Genomic DNA, 19,290 nt, shown 5'->3' on the forward strand with positions numbered 1-19,290 from the left:
AAGTAAAATAGTTTAAAAATAAGAAAAAAAATTAGTAAAAAAGTTTTATACCATGACTTTTTATTAAGCTTGTTAGGTCATTAAAGTTTGCTTGCTTTCCTAAGTCATAAAAGGGCTTAAAAATACATATCGTAAATAAATAGGCCAATGAGAGAACTTTCATTTAAAAATAAACTTTGAAGGTGCAGTTACTGTCTACTGGGGCTATGCAAGTATTTTTTTTTTTTTTTTGTCAGAAGAGGACCCCTTAACACAGTGGGAGAACCTTCAGAGCTCAAGGGGCAAATACAAACCCAGAGAAGTAAAACGAAGGAAAAAAGGGACACATCAGAATGGGACCGAAGATCCTTGCCATGGAAAGGAAGATGCCGGCAGGGGGCACAGGGAAAAGGCAGGGAACAGAGTGAATACTGGAGGTGTTGAAGTTGGATAATGCAAAGTGACTTCCTTGGGAGAGCGAGGATCCATGATTGATTTAGTCCTTCTTTGGCATCTGTCCTGCTATTTGACCACTGCTTTCCCATTGTCTAGACTGTAAGGCACCAGAAACAATTAAATAGAGGATCGATGTAAGGAGACAGGTGTGCCCCAGTCACTTCCCAGCTTTCTTCTACACTGCCCATATTCTCTGAATTTCATACAAACTACTCTGGAAGCAGCAAACTAGTTAAAATCTTATGCCTGCCAATACTTCCAGGCTTTGCAAAGCGATTCCTGAATAAACCTTTGTGATATCGTTGGCAAAGGCATGATCTTAAACTTAAAAGAGATCTCAGGCATTAGACGTACTTTTTGGTTATAGGCATCAAATAGTGGGGCTAGAAAATCCATTCTCAAGTATTATGTGTATTATCCAGTTAATGTTAGAAACGGGCAACTGACCACGTCCTCGAGACCTCAACCATGTTTCAGAAGAGGCTGGCTGGACTTTGCAATATGAATCCTCCAGGGAGTTATCTGCAGGGTCTTTGAAGCTATAAATGCCCCCAGGAAGAGGCTTCCCCACCTGTCACAACCTGGACCGTCTCCACGGAGGCTGCCGGGCACACCACCGCCACGCCTCGCTGAGGTCAGCCTCTCGGGACTTGGGAGAGCTCTTTTTATTCTAAATTACAGACTTTGCAGCCACCGGATATCCTCGCTGCACAACTGGCAGTAGCCATGTGGCTGCACTAGCGTTTCCTGACAACCACGGCATTATTTCCACTAATATCCTGTCTGAGGCCTCTGGCCGGGCGACTCCCTGCTCCCCGCCTCCTACGCGGCCCCTCTCGCTTTTGGGTAACAACCCGACTGTGCCCGCGTGCCCAAAGAAAGAGAAAACCATCCGAAAGTTACTCAAATCGCACTTGGCGACAGTGGCCTGAGCGTCCCTCCCGACAGCTCTTCAGCGACCCCGTCACAGCCGCAGACAGTGCCCGGGGACGGCCGATTTAGGAAGGACGCGGCGGGGCACTGAGGGGCGGGCCCGCAGCCGTGGGGTCCGCGCCCGGGCGGGGCGTCCTGGGCCGCCGCGTTCGCATTGTCCACGTTCCCCCGCGCCCCGCCGCGTTCCGTCCCTCCCTATCTGTGGCGCACACGCGCGCAGAGCGAGCGGCGCGCCCGGGGCCCGAGCTGCAGTAGCAGCAGCTGCGGCGGCGGCGGCGGCAGGGGCGGGGCGGGGCGGGGCGGGGCGGGGGCGGCGCGGGGCGGGGCGGGGCGGCGCGGGGGCGGGCCTGGGGCGAGGCAGCCCCGGCGCCAGCGAGCGGGCGGCGAGCGCGGCGAGCACCCGAGAGGAGCGCGAGCACCAGCATGGCGGGGCTCCGACGCCCGCAGCCGGGCTGCTACTGCCGCACTACCGCGGCCGTGAACCTCCTGCTGGGCGTCTTCCAGGTCCTCCTGCCCTGCTGTCGCCCGGGAGGGGCTCAGGGACAAGGTCAGCCTTGCGCCGCTGTACTCGCTCTCCCTCTCCACCCCGCCCCCCCTTCTCTTTCTTTTAGGGAACTGCTGAAATCTATAAGAGGGCGAGGGGAGGAAGGGGAAAGGGGCAGGAGGAGGAAGGAAAGCGGTTGCAATTCTCGGCTGATAACATTTTCTGACCGCAGCGTCCCCTCCCGCGTTCCCCGCCCCCAGACAAACAGAAAGCTGGGCAGTCGCGGAGCTTGGGGACAGCGGCGCGGACCGCTAGCCGCACGCGCCCGGGCGCCTTTGTGCGCGGGCCCCGGGCGCTCCGGGCGCAGCCCCCGCTTTGTGTGGCGCGCGCTGGGGCCCCGCCGCGGCCCGGCTTCCTGCAGCTTTGTTCCTCGAGCCTGGCCGCCCGGGACCCATCCCGCAGACGCCGGCCCCAGATGCTGCGGGATGCGGAGCGCCGAGTGGCCGGCGGCGTGGCTTCCCCGTCTCCGTCCCCCTAGCACGGGAACCCCGGACCTTGCACGCTCCCCGCTCTCTGTCAGAGGGGCCGCCGACTTGCACCCCGTCCATTGTGTTCTTGTCCCCGGCCGGCTCCTCCGGTGGCCGCCGCTTTAAGAAGGAAAGGGTGACTTGTTTCGGTGAGGCGGGTGCATGGGGGCACGGGAGGGAAACAGGAAGCGTTTCTTTTCCGTGCATTAAAACGCGGTGTGTTTCTTGGTGTTCGTGCAGCGATTGAGCCCTTGCCCAACGTGGTGGAGCTGTGGCAGGCAGAAGAAGGGGAACTCCTGCTGCCCACTCAGGTGAGGACGACCAGGTGACAGGGCGGGTGTGGGTGTGCGAGGGTGGAGCGGCCGGGAGGCCATCGCCCCCCCCCCCCCCCCCCGCAGCGGCTCCGGCGCTCGGGCCACTTTGCAAGGCAAATAAACGGTCGGCCCGAGCCTGAACACCTGGCAACGGTGGCCTTCCCAGCCTCCTCCCGCGCCATGTGACAGGGCGTGAGTCACGCCCGCCCCAAGTTCAGGAGGTGGGAGCCGAGGCCACCTCAGCAGAGCCGCGGCCAGCGGCAGCCTTGTGCAGGGGAAGGGCGGGCCCCTCGGCAGGGCTGTGGTCCTGGGTGCGCGAGGGACGTGTGCCGTGTTCCCTAAGTGAGCTGGCGCCGTGTGCCCGAGGACAACAGGGAGACTGATTTCAGAAGTGTTAGTGAGTGGCACTTGCCGTTAGCGTTAAGCAGCTTTGCAGTGAAGATGGGACTTTAAAAGATTGTAGTCTTGGATTTTTTCCAAGTGCCTTTAATTCGTGTAGGTACACCCTCTTAACAACTTGAATTTCAGGTTTTGGGGGTTCTTCCCCCCCATTTGATACAAGGATTGCATGTGGAGAAATAATTACTAGCATTTCATTGAGAATCTGTGGCATCATACAGGGTTTACTTAGGGCTGAGGTAGCTACGGTGCTGCAAAGCGTTGTGTTGAGGTTTAACTTTTAATGTTTGACTGCAAATGTGCACATTTAAATATAATATTGTTGACTGCTTTTCAGCAGCAACTGTAGTGACCCCCAAATACTTTTTTCTGGAAAAGGGAGAGTTGAATTATAAGGGAGTATTCAGCTTGTGTGTGGTCATTTTTAAGATGTTCATTACTTCCCACATTGGTGGCAGCACTTAATTCTGTGTTGTCTCTTGTGGCTCTTTGGAAAAACAGGATGTCTAGCTATAAGTTCACGGCTGTGCGGTTTTACATTTGAGTTTCTCCCTCCTATGTGAAGCAGTGGAGTGCTGGTTTTGAGATACTCAGAATACTCACTTTAACCAGGACTAATGAATAACAGCTTCAAGGCAGAGAGGTGATTTTTAGAGGAAAATTTTCCTGGACCTTCCCTGAAGGCCAGCATGCTGAATGAGACCAGTCCTTTGAGAAAAAGCCTCATCGGGATGGAGAGCAAATAGTCTGTCCTTCTCTTAAAGGTGTACCCCAAATGGATTTTTTTTTCTGATTATAAATAACAGATGTGTATTGTGGAAGGTTTGGAAAATACAGAAAGATAAAAAGAACCACGTAGAAATTGTTCATGACTCTACTGAGAGATCCACGTTTAAAATTTGACGTTTTTACTTTTTAAAAATATGGTTATATTTGTGTGTGTATCAAAATTGTTCAAAAGCAGCATTAATAACATTCTGGGCTGGAGACTGACTTCTGTGTTGTGAAGGCTGTCCTGAGTGGACTTCTGTGTCCTGGGGGCTACGAGATGCCCAGCAGTTAGAGCATCTCTGTCTCTAACCATTAGATGCCAGTGGCACTTTCTCCTCCCCTTCCCCCCAGTTGTGACAGCTAAAAATGTCCCCAGACATTGCCAGATGTCCCTGGGGAGGAAAATTGCCCCGGTTGAGAAGAACTGGTGTGTATCTATATGTATTTGCATTTTTTACTCAATTGTGGCCTGTACTCCTTACTGGTTAGTGTTGGAAGCCAACCCAGACAGAAAGGAAAGGAAATTATAGACTCTTATTTGTTGCAGCATTAGCTGAAGATTTAGTCACTGTGCTCAGAGATGGAAATGTCAAGGCCTATGATATGATTAATGATTTTATTTATAGGCTTAAAAGTTACTTTATAAAATTCTTAATTTGTGGTTTTTATATGTTGAATACAGTTTGTTTTGGTAAAAAAAATGCACACAATTTAGAAGCTGTCTTTCTGGAACACTCACTATAGAAGCATTTATAACTAAGCTGTTTTAATCAAAGCTATAATGAAAGTGAAACTGATATTCAAAATAATTTTCTAAATACTTCGTCTCTATATGTGTATCTTTTAGACACTGTTTTACTCCGCATGTACCTGGGTGGGGATGGGGATATATATGAATCTGTGTATATCTATCTATGTAAACTGCGGGTATATATGCATGTGTATCTATCTAAACTGCATATATGCACATGCGCACGTATGTATATAAACTGCAGAGTGTTCTGAAGAAAGTTATTTTTAGAGAATTCTCTTCAAAGTATTTTGACTTTTTTCCCACAAAAAGCTCCCCCTGTGTGTCATGGAGTTAGCTGAAAAGAGAGTATTTATAGGTGTTTTTTAAATTTGAGGGTTTCTGCTTAATTAATTTGTAGGTTGGATTTCTTTCACTCAGGAAGACTCCGAGGCAGCTGCGGAAGCTAAGATTTGTCAGTGATAGGTGAACTGGGAGCACCAGAAGGTGTTGCATTCAAAAATCGAATATTAACATTTGTCACCCCGAAGTATTTATACAGTTATTTGTTTTGGAAATGTTTTCTGGTGATTGGCTCTTCTTTTTTTTTTTTTTTTTTTTTTATCTTATGGGTCTTTAAGTGATCAAGGACTAGAAAAATGCATCATTAGTAAAACCAAATACAATAATTGAATTTTTATAATCTTCCAGACCCTTTGGATAGGCTTCCAGGATTTGACTCCGGGTTCCATCCCTTTTCTCAGTCTCTTCATCCACAAAATGGGGGTAATCCTCTGAGATCAGCAGTGCTTGAAGTATCTTGAACTTAGTAAGCACTTTATGTATGTTAGCTATTATTTTGGTGTACTTCTCAGCTGACTACTAGATTTGGTCACTGGAGGGCATGGGACAGCTTTCCTGCTTTGAAGGGGTTGAACCAGTGCAGAGAACTCAGTACTATTATATGCTCTATGGTTGTATAGATATGTTTTGTTACTTACATTTTTTTGTTATGTGCTGTTTTACGTGGTAAGATACTTGGTGTGGGAACAGAAAACATTCTTCCATGATGATAATGAGAAGGAAGAAAAAAAACCATGTGATTTTATTCTTAGATTTACAGAATTTTTCCTCTCTTCTGACTTTACTTCGCCCATACTTCAATACAAAGTGGTGATGGTTGGGAACCAAACAAATGTTTTCATTAGCTTATTATCAAGAAGTGATGGCGTGTGTGCAAGATACTGCTCTGTGTACCTGCTCAATTCACCTTCAAGGTAAAAACCCTTCTGTGATGCCCTTGACCTGCTCTGGCTCTCGGGGCCTTCCTCACCTCATGTGTCGCTCCAGTCAGTCCTCTGGGATGCTCTGGGATGCTCGCTCCAGCAGGCCCCACATGTATCTGCTGAATGAGAGTACAAATGCTATTGCCCTGCTGTTCCCAGAGAGCCAGTGTGTCCACACTTCTAACTCGGCAGTGGCACTGTTGTCATTTCTCTCTCTCTGAGTTTCTTGAGTGTCTGGATTTTTTTCTTTGCCTTGCCTGTGCCTTCTTGCCCTAACTGGGTTCCCTGTGAGAGAGTTTGGGCTTCTAAGCTTGGTGGTCCCATTGTGGCCACACCGTTCTGCATACAGGAGGCCTTGAGTAGCTGGCCCATGAGTTCTTCCTGGGGCAGGAGAGGCAGTCCTCAGTGTCTTGTCCTGTTTACGAGATTAATTTCAAAGATGGCTGGCAGAGTGCCTGAAGTGTTGATTTCCTATTATTGTTTTCGGGTTTGGGTTTTTTTGTTTTTTTGTTTTGTTTTGTTTTGTTTTTTGGTGTGAGTTCTAGCAGCAAGAAGGGCAATCTAGAATTTGTTCTTCTAATCCATTCAGACTTTGCTGAGATGAGAAGCCTCCCTCCTAACACCCCTGGTTAGATTTGGGACACTGACATTGGTGCTGAGTAGGAGCAGCTGTTACTTGATAGAGAATCATGTTGGTCTGGTTTGGGGTGGCTAGGCTTAGTGCTTTTCTGGCCATGTTTGTTCATCTAGCAGACACTTAGCATGGGCCTGACCCAGTTAGGCCCCTGGGATACAGTGATTATAAATAAGAAAGTCTCTGCTTTTAAAAATCTCATGTCTTACCCCCTTATGTCTGAGGGTATAGGTAACAGAAACTGGTAGAAAGTGAAACAGGAAATAGTACATTGAGTATCTGAATTCTTTATTGTCTCAGCTACTGTGTTATTTAATAGCATCTTGCTCCCGTCAGTGAATCATTGACTGGTATTTGGAAATCTTTTTGTTATAGAGATTTATTTTTGGTTTAATCTACTTCCACTATCAACATAAAAAATAATACCTGAGTTGAATACCTAGCATTGTTTAAGCACTTTATGAGTTATTATTACTCATGTTAATACACTTCAAACTGTGAAGTGTTATGACTTGACTTTACAGATGAGGACACTGAGGCACAGAGTCATTAAATAATTTGCCCAAGCCTGAAGGAATGTGGCACTGGTATGATTTGAACCCAGGAGGCGTTGAGCTTCAAAGCCCATGCTCTTGGCCACTATGTCACTGTATGTGTTTTAGCAGTCTCACTGGGGAAGTATTGTGGTGGTAAAGTTCCCAGGTCTAGGGGAGATACCTTCATGTTCTGTTTTGAGTTAGAAAAATTTGCTTCATAAAGTTTTTAAAAATGGTCATATCCACTAGTATTTTTGAAATTTTTGCTTAAAAAATTTTTTTTTATTGAGGTATAATTGACATATAACATTAAATTACTTTCAGGTGTACAACATAACAGTAAGTCTAGTTTACCCTCTGTCACCATACGTGGTTACGAAAAATTTTTTTTGGCTTATGATAAGAACTTTTAAGATTTACTCTCAGTAACTTTCAAATTTGCAATACAGTATTACTCACTGGTCAAATGCTGTACATTACATCCCCAGGACTTATGTAGTTACTTTATAACTGGAAGTTCGTACCTTTTGACCAACTTCACCCATTTCGCCTCCCCAACCCTCTTGGCTCCCCAGTAGTCACCAGTCTGTTCTCTGTATCTTTGAACTTGGTATTTGTTTTTAAAATATTTTATTTATTTATTTATTTTAGAGCGCGAGCAGGGGGAGGGGCACAGGGAGAGAGAGAGAATCTGAAGCAGAGTCCATGCTAGCACCGGGGCTCGATCCCACGACCTGGGATCATGACCTGAGCTGAAACCAAGAGTCAGAAGCTCAACTGACTGAGCCACCCAGACGCCCCTGCTTTTGTTTTTGTTTTTCACATTCTGTATTTGAGAGCGACCATAGGTATTTGTTTTTCTCTGTTTGACTTATTTCACTTAGCATAATGCCCTAAGGGTTCATCCATGTTGTTGCAAATGGTGAGATTTCATTTTTTTTATGGCTGAGTAGTATTTCATTGTATGTGTAAGTACACATATGTACATACGCATGTATACGTATATATGCACATACACATGTATGCACATCCACACGTACCACATCCTTATCCGTACATCTTTCAGTGGACACCTAGGTTGTTTACATATCTTGGCTGTTGTAGATAATGCTGCTATGAACATGGGGGTGCAGATATTTTTTTGAATTCGTGTTTTTGGTTTCTTCAGATACATACCCAGAAGTGGAATTGTTAGATCAATTTTTAACTGTTTGAGGAACCTCCATACTGTTTTCCAGAGTGGCCGCACCAGTTTGCTTTCCCACCAACAGTGGACGAGGGTTCCTTTTTCTCCACATCCTCGCCAACACTTGTTTTATTTCTTGTCTTTTTGATATTAGCCATTCTAACAGGTGTGAGAAACAGCTAGACTGTCTTTGGCTCTGCAGACATTTATTGAGCGTGTGCTGTGGGCCAAGCACTGGTCTAGGTGCTGTGGATGTCAGGTCGAATAAAAGGCAAAACCACTGCCCTGGTGGAGCTTGCAGTCTAATGGAGGCATATAGATGGTAAATAAGAAGTAGAATACATTGTAAGTTCTTTAGTCTGTTAGAAAGGCATCAGTGCTATATGGTGGCAGACCAGAGGAAGATTCAGGTGGTGGGAGCTGGAGTTTTAAGTTAACAAGTTGAAGTAGGTCCCTTTGAGAAGGCCTCTATTTGACATTTGAGCCAACCCTCGAAAGCCGTGAGAGATTTAGAATAGCTAGTGCAAGGGCCCTGAGGCACTGCCAAGGGGGTGGGGTAGGGAATTATAGGATTTGGCTCCCGCCCTTTGAGAGCCCTGGTGGTGTCGGGGAGATAAGGCTGGTAATATCCTGAGATAACATTCAAGTGCTGAAATGTAGGAACTGAGAGGAGAGAGGAGGAACACTGTATATTGGCAGAGTCTGTTAAGACTTAGGACTGGGAGGGCCGCTTAGAGAACCGCATTAGTAAGGGTGTGAATGGGACCTCCTCTAGATCCTTATTTGAGTGACAGTGTTTTTAAGCTGATGTTTTAAATGGGGGTCCAGAGCTCCTGATGAAGTGTGGCTGTAGAGATTGGGATGGGTATGTCAAGGGCATTTGACAGTTGCCCAGTTCCAGGTTAAGGAGCTTAAAGTACATCTGAGTAGCAGTTAGGGATGGTGGTAGGCTCTTGAGCAGAGATTAATAGGACATTGGATGCTGGGTCCATACCAAGTGGGTGGTAAGTCGTGACTGATGTTGCAGAAAATTGGTCTTGCAGAGACACAAGGGGTGGATTGGAGGTAGCAGTCTTAAACAGAGCAAAAAGCCCTGTATGTGCCAGTAATGGAGGCCTGGGGTACTGATGGTATGGGCTGCTTTGCTGGCAGAAGGGATGGAAAAGAAAGCACAGGTCTGTACCGTAGTTCAGATGAGTGAGTGGGTCATTATGGCTGGAGGTGAAGGAAGGAGAGCAGTACAAGATGATCGTAAGGTTTGTCCATGGGTCAAGGAGTGTGGTGGTATCCTTGACAGCGGGAGGCTGCTTAGAACAGAAACCACTTGGCACGGGCCTCTGATGTTGATTAGTCAGTGTTGGTCATAACTGTCTCGGGGGAGACAAAATGGCATATGTGCTAGAGGCATTTGCCGGTAGGGCTGGAGCTGTAAGTGAATTCATCCTACGGGTATCGTGGAGTACCTGCCACGTGCTGGCCACAGCTTGGTGCTGGACTCACCAAAGCTGCAGGAGTCTTGCTCTCAGGAAAGGTAGGCATTCCCTGAGTATCTACACGTGTGATTGGGTGAGGAGTTGGGGCTGGCCATAGGGATTTGAGCCCCACGGTGATAAGCAGGTGTCAACATTCTGAGGGAACTGGTATAGGGAGCCTGGGCCCAGGAAGACTTGCCGTGACAAGGAGGAAGAGGGGGTGCAGAGAGGCAGTAAGTGCCGAGAGCAAGGGTTAGAGAGAAGCGGGAGGACCAGGGAGGCTCAGTATTCCTGAACCCAACAGTGGTGAGCTTCGGGAAAGAATGGTAAAGATTGTGTCTGTCAGGCAAATACATGTAGTATTTAATCGGATCTGCCCTTTTGTTTCTCTTTCAAGTGACTTTTCTTTTTGCCCTCCTAGTACATGACACGTGGTCAGATTTTGGCCTGGTAAGTCTGGGAGAGGATTTTGGAAATGCTTCTGAGTGTGATGTTTATGCCATTTATAAAATTGGTCAGCCTTTTTATGTTAATGTCACAGTATATCAGGTATCCATGTAGGGGATTCTGAGCTAATCAATCCATTTTCTGTATTATCATTAAACTTTATTTTGTGTGATTAAAGTTAAATGTTAAAAAAAGGCACTTGGAGAGAAGAGATGTCAAACTAGTGTTGAGATTATGTTTAGGTCATGACTTTAAGCAGGGAGAATCTTGACTTACACTGTCTAAGGGATCACTTGGCAATTTATGGTTTTTAGGAGTGTCATTCTTTCAATAAATACTCACTGAATGCCTGCTGTGTATCAGGCACTATTTTATTATTTTTATTTTTTATTTTTTTAAAAGATTTTATTTATTGAGAGAGAGTGTGAAAGGGGGGAGGAGCAGAGGGGGAAAGAGAGAGAAAATCTCAGGCAGACTCCATGCTGAGCATGGAGCCTGATGTGGGGCTGCATCTCACCACCCTGAGATCACGGCCTGAGCCGAAATCAAGAGCCAGGTGCCCACAGGCACTAATTTTAGACATCCATTACAAGTTCATCATCCATGTGAAATTTAAGAACTGTTTCTTTTGTAGATTTTTGTGTTCTTTTGAAATAACTGCTAAACCATGTTTTGTTTTGTTTTGTTTTGTTTGTTTTTATCAATAGGGTGATTCCGAAGAGAATATGGAGGAGCATTCTCAAGAACAGAGGTAAGAAAAACAACAGGAGCAAATACCTGCATGCTGAACATTGCTGCCCAGTTTGGATGCTATCTGAAGTCTTGGTATATGTACGTTTGTGTTTACGTGTTTAATAGATCAGTGATGTACCTTGTTCTTGGCGTTGGGGTATCTGTACTCTCTAATAATTAATATGTCTTTGTTTTAAAATAAGGTTGTACAGAAAGCTGTTAGAAATATCTCCCCTTCCCCCATCCTCAACTTTGCCTTTTCCATGGCACACTTATGCTGTTCTTCTTGTTCACAAATAGCTGTTGAGCATCAGGCACAGTGCTGGGTGCTGGGCATAAAATATTGAACCAAACCTGTGTTGCATGTAGTGGTGGAGTCAGACATTACTGTAAATAAAACAAAATGGCTGTGATTATAATAACTATCAACAATGAGATTGCTGTGGTATAGAATAGTGAGGAAGATGGGGTGGTCAGGCAGGGCCCCTCTTAGCAAGTGAAATTTGAGTCTGGAGGATGTGGAGGAATAGCCACATAGCAAACAGAGGGAGAGTGCTCTGGGCAGAGGGGGAGTGGTTGGTGCAAAGGCCCTGAGGCGGGAAGCACTGGCAACATCCCAGGAATGTGGAGAAGGCCAGTGTGGTTTGTGGGATCGTGAGGTAAGGTAGGACCTTAGAAACCACAGCAAGGAGGTTGGGTTTTATTTTTTTAAGGGTGGTATGATTTGTTAAAGGATTTAAAGCAGGGGCTAACAAATCGAAAGGTGTAAACTACATTTTTAAGAGAATACTTTTGGGGTGCCTGGGGGGCACAGTCGCTTAAGCGTCTGCCTTCAGGTTGGGTCATGATCCCAGGGTCCTGGGATTGAGCCCCACATCGGGCTCCCTGCTCAGCAGGAAGCCTGCTTCTCCCTCTCCCTCTGCCCCTCCCCCTGCTTGTGCTCTCTCTCTGTCTCTCTCTCTCTCTCAGATGGATAAATAAAATCCTTAAAAAAAGCGGGGGAGAAGAAGAAGAAGATAGCTGGAGGGGAAGAATGAAGGGGGGGGAATCGGAGGGGGAGAGGAACCATGAGAGACGATGGACTCTGAGAAGCAAACTGAGGGTTCTAGAGGGGAGGGGGTGGGGGGATGGGTTAGCCTGGTGATGGGTATTAAAGAGGGCACATTCTGCGTGGAGCACTGGGTGTTAAGCACAAACAATCATGGAACAGTACATCAAAAACTAATGATGTAATGTATGGTGATTCACATAACAATAAAAATTTTTTTAAAAAAGGATACTTTGGTCATGGGGCAGTCTCCATCACTTGTCAGATTGGGATGTCTGGTCCCTTGGAGGTACATGGAGACTCTTAAGTGGTACCTGGGCACAGGGATAACTTTCAGAGAATCAGCTTGTATTTATTTGTTTGTTTTAAAGATTTTATTTATTTATTTGCAAGAGAGCACAGCAGGGGGAGCAGCAGGTGAGGGAGAGGGAGAAGCAGGCTTCCCACTGAGCAGGGAGCCCGATCGATGTGAGACTCGATCCCAGGACCCTGGGATCATGACCTGAGCCAAGGGCAGACGCTTAACGAGTGAGCCCCCCAGGCGCCCCGAGAATCAGCTTTTAGATCCCACCGTCTACAGATAGTCTCCTGCAACTGATCTGAGGTTGCAAGTTATCCTTTTCCACTTCTTTTGTAATCTCTCTTTTCCACTTTACAGAAGAAAGGCCTACTTCTTACCCTGCCCCCATCTTACTATGGGCTCCATCTTGGGCGGACAGAGGTGTGACTTGAAATACTGGCATTGGTCAGGAGAAGCGATTAACTCCGATTAGATAACAAATTCTTTTGTAACTCTGGTGGTTTTCAAATCTTTCCACAAAATTGAAGGGCACAATCAAATTGGCAGTTGATAGATCATCAAAAGTGATTTTCATGATAGATCACTGCTTTTTGGATAAACAGTGAGGGAGTTTAGAGAATGTAGGGACAGTACTGAAACGATGCTCCTTCCATTCACATCCGTTGTCGTGAACAAGCTTTTTCAGTGCTTACATTTAACAAAAAAAGTGGACAAGAAAAATAATAGTCACATGAATCGATGATGGGGGGTAAGACACTTTCATCCATTTCATTAAAGAATGCATTTTCAGTAAATTTGTCTCAAGTTTAATCACCTATCAAAATTTATAAAATTTGTTGATCAGTTGTATACTAATGAAAATTATAATGATAACTCAATTCAGAAGAAAAAAATATTTAACACTTAAACCCTGTCATCACAGGACATTTTTTTAAAAGCCTAACATTTCAGCTGAAACCCATAGTTTTGTTGTAAAAGGCTTTGAACATAATGATGTATGTATTAGGTTAAAATCTTTGGAGGGAATATCCAGCGATACAAGAACGCCTATTGGTGTGTTTAAAAAAATGGATGATGATTGGGCACCTGGCAGGCTCAGTTGGTACAGCATGGGATTCTTGAGCTTGGGGTCATGAGTCGGAACCCTACGTTGGGTATAGAGATTACTTAAAAAAATGAAGGATGGCAGGGCGCCTGGGTGGCTCAGTTGGTTAAGCGACTGCCTTCGGCTCAGGTCATGATCCTGGAGTCCCGGGTTCGAGTCCCGCATCGGGCTCCCTGCTCGGCGGGGAGTCTGCTTCTCCCTCGGCCCCTCTCCCCTCTCATGCTCTCTCTCTCTCTATCGCATTCTCTCTCTCAAATAAATAAATAAAATCTTAAAAAAAATGAAGGATGGCAGCTTTCATTGCAGTAGTATTTAAATTACATTGAATATATTTTAAAAAGTGATTGTGTTTTATTTAAAAATGCCATAATTTATAATATGCCAGGAATTACATTCTTTGCAGCCATTTAAATTCATCGCATAAAATTTTAAATATGGGATAAATATATGAGGCAGAGTTCAGAGTTTGTCACAGTCCTCTGTTGGAGTGTATGGGAGGGAGCAAGATGAGGCGAGGATTGCTGGTGGTGGTTCAGATGAGGCTGGTGGGAGTGGGGATGAAGGGAGGCGATAGGAGGTTCTGAGATGAATTTTGGGGGTGGAGCAGATTCATTAGTTGCTGAATCAGGGGAAGAGAAGTCAGTCATGGAGGGCTTCTAGAATTTGGCTTGAGCATCTGAAGGATGACAACTGAGATGGGAAAGGAAGGAAGGGAGGGAAATCAGGAACTCTGGTTGGTTGTCTCATAGGAATGTCAGACTTGATATGACTCGTCGCCGTGGCCATGGCGCTGTGAGCCCCGAGAGGCCTCCAGGGCTGGGTGTGTCCAGCCTGTAGACAGCCGTGTTGCTCACCTCAGCCTCTGTTCTCTTCTGTAGATTGTGGCGTTCTCTCCTTTCTCATCAGTCAGAACTAGTTTCTTTTCCTCTGTTTTCTGTCGGACTTTAAGGTACTAGTAGATTTTATCCCCATGGGTCTTTTGACCTAGGGTCAGACTGTTTGTGAAGGTGTGTGGGGAGGCAGAATGGCAGCTGTGATTTAGCACAGTGGCTTTCAAACTTTTTGACAGTGACTCATGGTAAGGGAGACATTGTATATCATGCTTGCCTACCTGCCCATAGACGTATATGTGGAAGTATGAATATGTATGCATGCTTTGTTTATTTATAAAATGGTGCTTACCTGTACTACCTGTGACATACCCTTTTCTATTTCATTTTTTTATTATAAAATATACATAACATTGGCCATTTAAGCCATTTTTAAAACGTACAGTTCTGTGGCATTGAGTACATCCACATTGCTGTGCAGCCAGTCCCTACTACCCATCCACAGAAATTTCTAGTTCATCTTATTTTATTTAAAAAAAATGCTGCTTGCCACTACTGGATTGATATTTAAATTTCTTAATCATGATTCCCATTTTGATCAGCCCTGATTTATATATTTTAATCTTCTCAATATTAAATACTCCAGTATTTTGCTGGTGCTCTCCTTTTAACTTGGCATCCAGGCCTCTTCCTCTTTGTTTCTTCTGGCTTTTTTTTCCCCGCTTGGGATTTGTTCCTTGTGTGTAAAGACTAGATCATGACACGGGTTGGATGGTGCTACTAGAGAATTTTCTTTGTGTCCATTTCCTGAAAACGTAGGTTCTGGAGCTCTTTCCAAGAATTCTCTCTCTTAGGGGCACCTGGGTGGCTCAGTTGGTTAAGCAACTGCCTTCGGCTCAGGTCACGATCCTGGAGTCCCAGGATCGAGTCCCGCATCGGGCTCCCTGCTCAGCGGGGAGTCTGCTTCTCCCTCTGACCCTTCCCCCCTCATGTACTCTCTCTCTCTCTCTCATTCTCTCTCTCAAAATCTAAAAAAAAAAAAAAAAAGAATTCTCCAAGTGTAATGTCCTGTGATAGGTAAATGAATCGTCTAAGTACTTAGTATTCACTCACCTTTACTGCACTGTTGGGAAATTTTTTAAATGAAAATTTTAATACCTCCAAAGCTCATATAACATCTTGCTACAGTTAAAATAGACCTTTTGTTTTAGAATATGTTTAGATTTACAGAAAAGCTGTAAAGAAGGTACAGAGAGTTCTCATAGAGCACGCACACACTTTCCCCAACTGTTAACATCTTCCATTATGCTGGCACGTCTGGTTCGTTACCATGAGCTAAACTCCACACTATCTGAACTTCACTTGTTTTTCCCTGATGTCATTTTTCTGTCCAGGATCCCATCCAGGATACCACAATACTTTTAGTTGTCATGTCTCCTTAGGGCCCATTTGGTTGTGACAGTTTGTCGGACTTGTTGGTGAAATCTTAACTGTTTTGAGGAGTAACGCTCAGGTATTTTGTAAAATGTCCCTCTGTTTGGGGCTGCCTGATGTTTTTCCTCCTGGTCAGATTGGGGTTACGGGTTCTTGGGGAGGAAGACCACAGCTCTAAATTGGTATTCTCATCACATATCAAGGATATCTGCTGTCAACATGGCTTATCACTTTGATATTGACCTTGATCACCTGGCTTGTTCACCTCTGTCCATGCTACACTCTTTGGAGGCAAGTCCTTAAATGGAATTAAGCTCCACCTACACAGATTATTTGGAATTCTTCTGTATGGGAGATTTGTTTATTTTCCCTCATTTATTTATTCAGTCATTTATTTATATCAGTCTGGACGTACAGATATTTACTTTATGCTTTGGACTATAATTTGATACTAGATTTGCCCTGCTAGTTTAATGTCCTTTATCCTAAATCTTATTTGTGAAGTTATTACGACCTCTTTACACATTTTTAAACATTTTTGTGATTTGCATTTTAATTACTACCCCACAGTGCCAACTTTCATTGAAAAATAGAACTTGAAGTCAGTAGAGCCAATGCTTAGGAATTCTACACCACGAGTGCCTCTTCTCTGAGGAGCACCTTGGGACTCCAGATTGATATGACCATAAAATAGAGTTTCAAGGTGTCCCAAGAAAAGTGTAGTGGCACTGACATCTATCCCTGGTGAGAATCTAGATCTGAAGAGGGCTCTGTGTCTCTGCCCAGGGCAGGGCCCCGAAGCAGACCACCATTAATCCTGGGGTGGAGGGTTCTGGAGTCGCCAGCCTATGATCTCAAACACAGTTTGGGAAAGCTTTCAGGGAAATTGGCCTTGCTGAAGATTTTGTTTGTATTAACTTGACTTAATCTTCTGTGAATGCTATGTAATTGTATTTGGTTGAAAGCCAGGAAAGCAATATTTGAAGGACTTCTCCCCTCTTGTCTCTGCGTCCCCGTTTTTCTCCCGGGGGTTCTCAAATATCAGCAGTAATCTGTTCCTTCACTGAGAGTGAGAGATTGCATTTGGGACTCAGCGATGAGAACCAGTGAGAGCGGACTTCAGCTCTTGCTGGAATTGAATGCTCTCTGGGAAGCTCGTCTGGCTCTCTGTACATTGCTCCCATAAGCCTTGCTGGCGTACATTTGTTAGAATGGGAGAAGTGTGAGCAATGGCGAAGTGAACAGTATAGTACATCAGCGTTTAAAAATGGTTATATAAAAGTCGTAAATACCGACTGGCCAGGTACAGTGTCGGTGGGAGTTGTCATTGTGTTGTTTTTTTTTTTTTAATGTGTTTTTATATGGTCAGTTAACAGCAGCAAACTGTGTTCGCCTGAATCCGTTTACATCAGTTAAAGGCCGGTCCTAAGAGTCAGAACATGAAGAAAGTCTTGTTAACCTTTCAGCAACATACTGAAAGAGATAATTGCAGACAAAAATGACTTAATCGCTAGAGGAAACTTCCTTTTGTCAGTGACGGGGATTTCAGAGCCCCCACAGGGAATGGAACTGCTTTTCACTTTTCTTTGTTCTCCTTTAGAAGTTGAAAGCTGTTTTTTTCAGGACAACCCCCAAGTTCCTCACCTGTTGACAGGATCTTAGCTTTTTAACCTGAGTGTGCCTCCCCAGGGTTCCCTTGTGGACATTCTTCTCTTCCCATCTGCCATTTCCCTGAGGTGATCTCACCTGTTCTCTTGGGGCTTTATCTATATAGAAAGAACTCAAACTTAGATTGTACCTTCTAGCCAGGGGTCTCACCTGTCCAGTTGCCCACAGAGAGCTCCTTTTAGCTTTCAGGTGCTGCTCACTTACTGAGCTCTCGGGCTCAGTTCCTTCTCAGCCCTCTCCAGCTGCTGCCCCATGCATTCATTTGTAGAAGCCAGAAACCAGGATGCCCCCCCCTTGATTCCTGCCTGCTCCCCACCCTAGTCGACGACCAGCCGTGGCTGGATCTTCTTCCGATGGTCTGCTACCTCCGAGCCTGTTCTCCACCTTTCTCCCTGAGTAATGTATCTCAGTTATACCTCCTTTCCTGTCATTCCTCCTACACACAACCTTGCCTTCGTGAGGAAGTGCAGACCTCCGAGCATGGCTTAGAAGGCCTTTTGTGACCTGTGCCCTGCTCACTTCTTCAGCCTTCCTGCCCCTGCTTCTCCCTTCCCCTCTTTCACCTGGGCTCATACTCTCTCTCTTCTCATCTCTGGCTAAGCCCCTTACCTGACCAACTCCGTAGAGCACCATGGCACCTCTAATACAGGGCATATCTCTGTGTAAAATCGCCTGTCTCAGGATTGTTCTGAGTCTCATTCGACTGGTTCCTTAGCACCCAACCCAGTACCTGACACCCTAGGTGAAGAACTGCTCAACGAAGGGATGCAAGCTCCTAATATAAATTTAAGTCTTTTAAGTTGATAACTTGTAATGTTTCACATGTTCTTCATATCCAAGCCCACAAACCATATTTGCCATTGAAGTCAAAGCAGTGGTATTGGTATCAGAGGTTGTGGTTTTTAAATTAGGTCATTGCAGTTGGTGTGTTTTTAAAGAGAATGGGTTATTAGTTCTACCAGTGTGTGCCCCGTGGTACCTTCTACAGAGTCGTGTGGGCCCTGGGAGGGTTGCAGAATGAATGCATTCAGTCATGGTCTTCATTGAAGGCCATAACAGTCTAAAGTAAATTTTCTTTGACTGTAATAGTTCTGCTAATTTAGATATTCTTAGAATACAAGCTTTTCAACAGGGTTCTTGGTATATATTAAAATTGTTTTCAAGTCACAAAAACCTTTTTTTTTGTTTTTTTTAAGATTGTGAAATTTTTAGCAAAGCTTTTGAGACTTATTTATATAATTATTTAGCCCTCAATTGGAATTAATTAGAAAAATAGTATAATAGGATCAGTATCCTAATTCTGATTATCGTTGAAATTATTACTTCCCCTAGATTTATTTTTTTACAGACTTTGGAGTGATTAGGCTTGTGCTAATTTGTATCTTTATATTGAAAAAGATATTTGAACCAATTTTAATAATTCCAGGTATATTTTGAAGGGTTAATCTAGATTAAAAATAAGCAAAACATTTCATTAATGTTCATGGTCGCATAACAATAGAAGTAGAGTTGAAGTCTGGAGAGCCTGGGTATGGTCCCTAAACGTGGCATATCCAGTGCCAGAAACTCGGTGTTCATTACCTTAGACTAGGGATTGCCTTTAGGAGGAGTGTCTTAATTCAGCACTTCAAGTCTGACTCTCACCTGGCTTCACAAGTATCTCAGCTACTCGTCACAAATATTTCACAGTCAGGTATCTGTGGAGTCTTCAGTCAGGTGTGCATCCTGAAGTAAGAGCTAGGCAGATTCAACAGCCCAGGAAGACTTGCCCATGGAACTGACAACATGGTTATTAAAAAGTACATAAAAGATTTGTAAGGAGCTTATTTCAGACCAGAGTGAAGTTACACTGTGAGCAAGAGAGAGACTTGGGTGTTTTGCCATTGGGAACCTAACTTCTATCTTCAAGAAAGCTTATCGCTATATGGTCAGAGATGAGCTGACATTGTGGTTGTCTTGGGCTTCTTTTATGCAGGGAGAATTATGCTTTGGGTTGCTCTTTACTCGTCATGGTGGGC

The 19,290-nt window shown here is 44.9% G+C and overlaps 1 protein-coding gene across 1 annotated transcript in view; it reads left to right on the forward strand.

Moving 5' to 3' along the window:
* The first annotated feature begins 1,724 nt into the window (after nucleotides 1-1,724).
* Nucleotides 1,725-19,290, forward strand: part of TMEM131L (transmembrane 131 like) — a 158,593-nt gene continuing 141,027 nt past the window's right edge. The window contains exons 1-3 of the mRNA XM_025874341.2: nucleotides 1,725-1,915; nucleotides 2,620-2,690; nucleotides 10,862-10,905. Of these exons, the coding sequence (XP_025730126.1) occupies nucleotides 1,792-1,915; nucleotides 2,620-2,690; nucleotides 10,862-10,905 (239 nt within the window). The 5' untranslated portion in view covers nucleotides 1,725-1,791. The remainder of the gene's footprint in view (nucleotides 1,916-2,619; nucleotides 2,691-10,861; nucleotides 10,906-19,290) is intronic.

This window comes from Callorhinus ursinus, unplaced genomic scaffold, assembly GCF_003265705.2.
Source record: "Callorhinus ursinus isolate GAN/ISIS: 27379988/994484 unplaced genomic scaffold, GSC_fseal_2.0 scaffold4, whole genome shotgun sequence".
NCBI lineage: Eukaryota > Metazoa > Chordata > Mammalia > Carnivora > Otariidae > Callorhinus > Callorhinus ursinus.